This window comes from Sander lucioperca, chromosome 13 (genome assembly GCF_008315115.2).
Source record: "Sander lucioperca isolate FBNREF2018 chromosome 13, SLUC_FBN_1.2, whole genome shotgun sequence".
Taxonomy (NCBI): domain Eukaryota; kingdom Metazoa; phylum Chordata; class Actinopteri; order Perciformes; family Percidae; genus Sander; species Sander lucioperca.
The window spans coordinates 22,993,156-23,001,195 of NC_050185.1; the positions used below are offsets into that span (position 1 = coordinate 22,993,156).

The 8,040-nt window shown below is 44.6% G+C and overlaps 1 protein-coding gene across 1 annotated transcript; it reads left to right on the forward strand.

Annotated features, from left to right (window-relative positions):
- Positions 1 to 876: 876 nt before the first annotated feature.
- On the forward strand, positions 877 to 2,190 carry LOC118493010 (serine/arginine repetitive matrix protein 1-like). Its single transcript, XM_035991019.1, has 2 exons — positions 877 to 1,593; positions 1,694 to 2,190. The coding sequence occupies exons 1-2, from the start codon at positions 1,038 to 1,040 to the stop codon at positions 2,188 to 2,190; spliced, it is 1,053 nt and encodes a 350-aa protein (XP_035846912.1). The 5' UTR covers positions 877 to 1,037.
- The last annotated feature ends 5,850 nt before the right edge of the window (positions 2,191 to 8,040 follow it).

The window sequence follows — 8,040 nt, forward strand, 5'->3', positions numbered from 1 at the left end:
ACTGTGAATTCCTATTGGTCAACGGTCACTGGACACAACAGGGGTCCAACCAGCTGACTGAAGGAACAAAAGCCTCAATCACCACTGAATCTTTGCTTTCCACCTCAACTCCGGTTGAAGACAGGTCAGCACGACAAGCTTGTGCCAAATTGGTCTATTTTCCGGACAAAAGGCGGATTTCTTGGATCTGAAACACACACCTCGTGTGTTCAAAACTGCAGGAGAGGACACCGTTCTCTAGAAGAAAACAGAGACACCGTTTTCGTAAACAGTCGACCTGAACTGTTTTTCCCTCCACTGCCCCGAGGAGGAATTTCTAGTTAATCATTGACGAGTGATTAACTTGGTTCCATTTTTCCGTGGAAACCTATGGACTGATGGACGACAACATACAGTAAGGCTTAGTGTTCTGGGCAGAGACAGAACATAGTATGTTTATTAATGTGTAAAGGCTAATGTTGCCATTGTTTACCATTAAGGTGTTCGATTAATAATGTGCTACGGGTGCACGTCTGATTATTAATCTGTGATCGGGACCGCGTGTCCCATTATTTTCTGTGAATTTGAATCACGATACTGTTGATATATGTTGTGTTTGACTATGTAGCCTGGTTTAAAACTGTAAATTCTACATTGCTTTTCTCCCCCGCTGGGAAGAAGTTAGCTACTGTACTGAATGAGAGTTTTTTTGCTACCTGCCAAGCATACATTCAGTTGTGGTTTGTGAAATTTTCAGTGTGTACATTGGTTAGTATTCTTTGTTGTCTAGATAACATTTTCACGTTCTACTTGATCTTAAAATCCCTGACTAACACTCTGATTTTTGACAGTAACAGCTATTACTCACCTGAGGTGTGTGACCTCTGACAGGATTAGGTTGTAGTAATTAGCTTAATTAGCAGTCAACACTTAAAGCTAAGGAACCACAGGTTAAAAGCCTTTCACCTGCTCCTTGCGTCAACTTTTTCACAGTTAGTTCCCTTTGTCACCACAAAGGAATTTAGCCCTGGTAGCAATCTGTTTACTAAAGAGGTAAAATGAGTTGCTTTGATGACCAGAGGCTGGGAGCGAAAGCTTCCAATGAGCCAACCGACACAGTCCTGCAGAATGTGGTCGCTTGTCTCATCCTAGACTCCGTAGAGGATAGGAATAACCTTGATGGTTATGAAGCTACCTGCGATGAGATACTCCAGGATCTATTATCTTACATTGCACAGCCGTCGTGGATGCTAAAAGCTTCCATACAAGGCTTGCTTGGTCAATTGGTGCTCATCTATCAGAGCAGAGCCCATTGGCAACGCGCTGTCCTCCAAGCACAGCTCGCACAGCTGCAGAACACCTATGAAGCTGAGCAGCGCAAAACGTCGTGGCTTAGACAGAGAGTCCAAGCCAGGCGTGATGAGATCTCTTGGTTAGAGGAGAGCCGTGAGGATCTGTCGGCACAGCTCCGGTGTGCCGAGCAAAGAACAGCGTTCTATTCTCCTCCTCCTTGGTCTCCTCACAGTCAGAGACGCCATTCTTCTTCTCTGCCACCTCGGCGAGGAACCCACTTGTCTTCTTCCCAGAGAAGAGACCGTTCATCATCCTCTTTTCGTCCTCCTCCTCGGAGAGACCAATCTTGTTCTTCTCCACCACCTTGGGGGAGAAAACCCTCTTCCTCACCTTCCCAGGAGAGAATCATCTTCTTCTTCAGCTCCTCCCCCTCGGAGGACAGAGTACCACTCCCCTGCCAAAAGGGGGAGGGGTGTCTTGCAACATCAGAGAAACACAGGTAGAATCAGAGTTCCGTCCACTGCCAAACGGTACGAGCCACAAAGCTCGCCGTCCCGCTTTGATCAGACTCCGTCCCCACTGCCAAAGGGGAGGAGCTGTCCTCAACTGAGTGACTATGATTCTTATGATGTTTCTAACGGCCACCGCCGGCTCCAAAAACATGATCTGAGCACCCGCCAGATCGAACCTTGGCTGCATGATACTCTCCGACCCCGAAAGAGTGTCCAGTTTGACCCCACGGAATGGGTAAGTAAACTGACACCTTCGCATGTCCAAGAATCACGTGATTCTGCCCTGGACCCTGGGCCTGACCCTCCTACCACATCCAACGGTCCAGCCGACCTGGAGGAATCTACTTGGCGCCCCTCCCGCCTACAGTCACTTTGGTCTACTCAGAGACCACGGCTAGCAGCCTAGTGAACTCCAGTAGGGAGGTGTCAGAGCTGGTCATAATTAAGAGTTATCAAGAGCCTCTATCGGCCCGTTTGCTGGAAACAGGTGCTCCACTCTTCAAGGAGACACCCCAGCTAATTTCTAATTGCAACATCCTGCTTCCTGAAGAAACCAGATCTTCTCCACTCGTTAAAGAGGAAGAAATCTTCCAAAACCGCGGTAACGTGCGGTAACAGTGGATCAAAACTTTCATTCACCGCGATGGATACTTTGTGTAGCTCAAAGCCACACTCTGCCTGGACTCTGCCCCCACGAAAGGGGGAGGGAGCTCCCGATGACTCGGACAACACATGTCCATCCCCAAAACAAGGTCTGTATCCAGCAGAACTGTCAGACTCCTCAAAGGGACCTGACACTGGTTCCTCATCAGCAGAACCAGACGAGGGAGGGGACCTAGAGAAGCCCAGAGTGCTCCCTGAAACCACGACGCCTAGCGCCTCACAAACCCCTCCCCTGACGTCCTGGGGAGACCCTGCCCACAAGGGCAACGCCCACGGTACAGATACCGCAGCAGGGGCAAAAGGGGGTGTGAGCACCCTAGCCTTGCTGGATAAGTCTGCTCCAGGATAAGTCAGACACATTCTAACACTTCTGCAGAAGTCGTTAAAATAGTGCTCCCCCTCAGAACACCAGTACTAGCCGTAGCATTTAGTGGTAGCATTCCCACCTACCTGCCAGATAAATCGGCCATCACAAAACCTGTTTTGGTCGATATCACACCCCAGAGGATGACTCTTGTGCATCCTATTCACATCTGTGTAACTTGGGCACCGGTCACAACCACCTGAGACCGGGCCCACTCACTGACTGCCACCGTGGACACAGTCAGGCTCAGGTCGACACCCTGAAGCCACTTCATCCTGCAGGCAGTCTGCCAGCCCCAGACGGACAAGTCACCGTCATTCATGAGCAAATGGCCATGATTCTTCCAGAGCCTGATCTTGGCTCTGACTCTTCCTTGCCGCCAGCGAGCACACAGCCGCCGCAGTCTGGCAGCCTTGACTCAACCAACACTCACAGGTTTTCCCTTTGCTCGCTGAACACAAGCAACGGACTGCACAGCACCTGTATGGTTGAAGGTGCACCCTTTAATGGCGCCACACCCACAGACGTGCCTATATCACCTTGGCCAAAGAATCCTGCCATCAGTCCAGACCTGCACCATTACTTGGGCCCACCTGACTCACCATCTTTTGCAGAGTCCCCGCAGACTCTCCTCAAGGTGGCTGGAGCAGGCGCCTTCTCTGTACTACAGGGAAAGGCCCCACCTCCAGGTAAACTTGATCGGCCCAGTAACCAGAACTGGGCGAGGTAACCAGTACCTCCTCACCGTCACGTGCAGTCTCACCATGCGGGTTGAATGCCTCTCAGCGCCCAACTGCACAGCCATCACAGCCACGGTTCTGCTCCTGAACTACATGTTCAGCCAGACCGATTCAACATGCGGCCCTCACGCCCAGGAAAAGGGGGAGGGAGGCTTCCCCCCAAGAGGATAAAAACGCAAACCAGTTGAGTCATAGGAATAGCTGCATGCCTCACCTCACTCTGTTGACATGCACTCCCATCCTAAACTTTTCCAAACAGTAATCAAACTACCTCGCTTCGGTAGTAAAATTCCTTTCAGGATACCATTTTACTGTCAAGTTCCATTCTGCTCCTCAAAAACACAGTGCGTGCTTTAGACTGTCAGGTGTCACAGAAACACAACCCAGGTGCGAGTAGTGAGAGATCTAATGCGAAGCATCGGTAGAGAAGGAAGCTCTTCAGTCAACAAACTCGAGCCTTAAAAGGATGCCAGCCGGCCTGGTTTCCAGGGACCTCATTGTAGACCCATAAATCTGCTACTAACCGTATTGTGTGTAGTCTTGGCAGTGCAATCACAAATTTCTGTACCTCAAAAGAACGAGAGAGAGGAGTCATTTTTGACCTTCGCATCAGAAGAATGTATAGACTAGAATCTATATTGAGTATTTGTTTTGACAGTAAAACATACATGCACCAGTCCACATGTACATGCACACAGTCACATGTACATACACTGGCGAACTCCAATTATTTTCTGGAGTGAACCTGTTAACCCCTAACTACTTTACTTTTCTTTCCTTCTTCCTTCAATTTTGTTTCACTATGTTTTGGGTTAATGTCATATTGAAACAGCAGCAATGATTGTACATGGGATAATTCATTGCTTACCTGTTATTTGAAGGATCGTGTTTTGTTTAAACATTTTGTGTTTAGCTACAGCTAGAAGTCATCTGCCCAGATGCTACCTTAGCCCACTGTCTGCCCAGACACCATAGCCTCAGCCAACCTATGAACACTATAAACATGTGAACTATTTCTCATTCCCAGGAATGCTTGGACTTTGTTACTATCAGTTAACCCTTTCTCCCATGAACTGTATGGTCCTTGGTTGCTCCAAAGATCGGGACTCAACCGCTCTTCAGAGCCAAAAGGGGGACTGTTGGGACCTGCAGTTGTGTTAAACCTGATTTTAACCAAAAAGGCCTCAGATTAAGCTGACCTCTGGAGACAAGACACACATGTGGCACATGTGGACACAGACAAAGAGATCTTGGCCTGGGTGGAAAAACCACAGCCTTGTCACCAAACTCCCACAGGTCATCCTGCCCAACCTTTGACCAGATAGAATGGCAATACGTCTACAGTAATAAAAGAGTTTGGTCTAGGTGATGGCTTTGCTTCCATAAGTAACATACCCATAGACAAGCAAAAAACAATAACAGTAGACGAACAATTAATAGCTAAATGAAAAAGAAAATATTGTAACAAAGTATGCATACATTATATATACATGTACAAACACAGGCTCAAATAAAATAAATAAGTAAAAGAAAGAAAGGTTGCTCTTCTGAAAAACAGTAAAACCAGTTGACACAGTCACCAAGTGAAAATCAAGCATTTTAGGACATTCTTGATAGATAAAACAAAAATGGTTGCCACATTTCGTCAAAGGTTACAATGTTGAGAGAGACAATTGTACTTTCTCCATATGTAGCAAGTTGGATATCTCTGCTAGCCAGGTCTTAAAAGAGGGAACATCCTCACTTTTCCACAATGTTAAAATATTACGTTTGGCAATAATCATGCCATATTGCATATTGTTAGGTGGTGCAACATTTTTAGATGACTGATCCTGCCGAAAACCGCAGTACACGGTTCTAGTACAATATCACAGTCATAAACATTGGATAGGCAGGACCAAAAGAGGTGACCCAGGGTGCCCTCAGCAGACATTTTGGACAGGTTAAAAGTAGAGATGCACCGATTACAATTTTTAGGCCGATTCCGATTTCCGATTTTTCATTGAGTTTGACCAGCAGATACCGATTTCATTTTTTCTAACCACTTTACAGCACACACAAATATTTATTTTCTATCTTTTCTTTAATAGAACATTTTACATTTTGCATAGAACATAGAACATTTTTTGAATAGGTAATCGATTGCTATAAAATAGAACTATATAAATTACCCCTGGTGTGGGAAATTCACACACATCTAAAGTGCAATGTTATGGAAGAACCATTTCCTTCTTTTCACATCCAATATCCAACTAAACAAATGTGATATAGGGGGTCACTAGTGAGCAGCGCATGGAGTAGACATGCTTTCAGGGGCTCCTCCGTGCCGATATTTAAAATTGTTATTTTCACAGTCTCGTACTTAATTTTATCAGCCTCGGGAATGACTTCACACACAAGGAGCTTAACCAGTTAAGTGTATGCGACAATATGCCGAAGAAGCCGTTCAAAAACGTTGAGTCGTCTCGACTCCACATCAAATTTGGTCAAGGATTTTTCTTCAGGAAACGCACATTAGTGTAAATGAGCAGCGCAGGTTGAGAGCGAATTGGATTTCCCAAGTCTATTAAGCACCTTTTACCCGCAAGTCTAGGGGGGTTGCTATTTTTTTCCGAAAAAATATACCATTTCACCTTGATTGTATGACAGCAGATCCATATGGTATCAAATACCTATTTGATGATATCTGGGCATATAGATTCCCTTCCGATAACGCTGCTTAACATTGACAATCCTGACTTCTTCCATAAAGCATTTGATTTGATAGCGGCTTCTGCCTGTAATGTTATTATTGGAGGCGACTTCAATTGTTATCTTGACCCAGTCCTAGATAGACTTTCTACTAAACCACCTCCTGCAATTACCTCGGTGGGAATTCTGAATGATTTGATTAAGACAAGGAATATGGTTGAAATATGGCGACTGCAGCATCCTACAGATAAGAAATTTTCTTTTTATTCTCATGTCCATAAGTCTTACACTAGGATCGATTACTTTCTGATAGCTTCTGAATTATTGCCTAGTGTTACTAATTCTACTTATCATAATATCTTAATATCTGACCACAGTCCAGTTTCTCTTAATTTCAAAAATATCCTGTCTAGTCCAAAATATAGCTGGCGCCTCAACCCTCTTCTTCTTGAAGACCAGTCTTTTATTGAGCACATGAATGCACGTATAGACGAATTTCTTGTTACAAATGATAACAGAGAGGTCTCTGATTCTATTTTGTGGGAGACCTTCAAAGTAGTTATGAGGGGCCACATTATTTCATTTGAATCAGCCAAGAAAAGAGAACTTTACAGCCGCCTCAAGGACATTGAAAAAATGCTTCCAACTGGAAGAGGCCTATAGATCTTCCCTCTCAACCACTGATTACAATAAGATCTTGAAATTAAAATACGAGTACAATACCATTCTTAATAAGCGTGTTGGTAGTCTGTTATTGAAAATTAAACAGAAATATTTTGAACTTGGAGATAAACCGGAGAAACTGTTTGATAGCCAAATTAGAGGCGAAAGGGCTAAGGGACCGTTTGGTATTTATGGAATGGACCACCGGAAGAAAATAGGGGAGGGTCATGTCTTTTTATATTTTGCTGAGGGGAGGGTCATCCAACATTTTTTAGTCATGGTGGGGGGGTCGCCCAACTTTTTTATTCATGAAAAGAGCAAAATTTCAAAGTGGCTTGTTTGGTGCATATTTATCCATGTAGCTCTCAGTCTCGGCCCCCTAGCAGATGCGTCTGACCGCATACGTGGAGTTTGCTGGGGGGGCAGGAGGAGCACTACCCCCCTGGTGGCTCAAACAGGTAATTGCATTTTTTTTTAAATTAGTGGAATAATTACATCTGGCACGACCAGATATTAAATAAATATCTTAAATAACACAAAACAACTAAATGGTGAAAATTATTACCTGGCTGACGATGGGAGCAGCAGGACGCAAAAAAACGAAACTTACTGTTGCACTAGTCTGGACATCTCGCCGTGCCAACCTTGCAATAAAGGTTTCTGAAATGCCATGTATATACATGTGATGTCAGCTTACTAATTGATTGCGGGTTTTGTGTAGATTTGGACTTTTATACGTTTATTCCACTTTGTTTAAACGGCGAAGTGGAGAGGTCTCATATGTGACACTCACCGTATCATTTACCTTTTTGTGGATCTACTGATCGCTGTGGATTACTTTTTTTCCGTGTCATTGGATTACGGCGAAATGCGGATCTTTTTTCTCAACGTGTCTTAACGTTTTATGGTGTGACTGCGCTTGGTTTCTGCGTTTGGAGAGGCATCTCAACAGACTGTAAGTCCAACACTGATTGTTCACTGTTACATTTTAGTTGAATTTAAGCGTCTGTCTATTGCATTCCAAAACAGCCGTGCCGCGATTGGATTTCATAAGGGCGAATTGTTAAATTGTTACAATGTAACTTAAAAACTTTAAAAATAAACATGTGTTTTGGAATATAATGTTCAGCTTCGG

Bases quoted from the DNA above. Each gene is read 5' to 3' on its own strand.
- LOC118493010 (XM_035991019.1), top strand. From the start codon at position 1,038: ATGAGTTGCTTTGATGACCAGAGGCTGGGAGCGAAAGCTTCCAATGAG. The intron at 1,594-1,693 runs GTCCTCCTCCTC...CTTCTTCTTCAG, and splicing joins CCGTTCATCATCCTCTTTTC to CTCCTCCCCCTCGGAGGACA.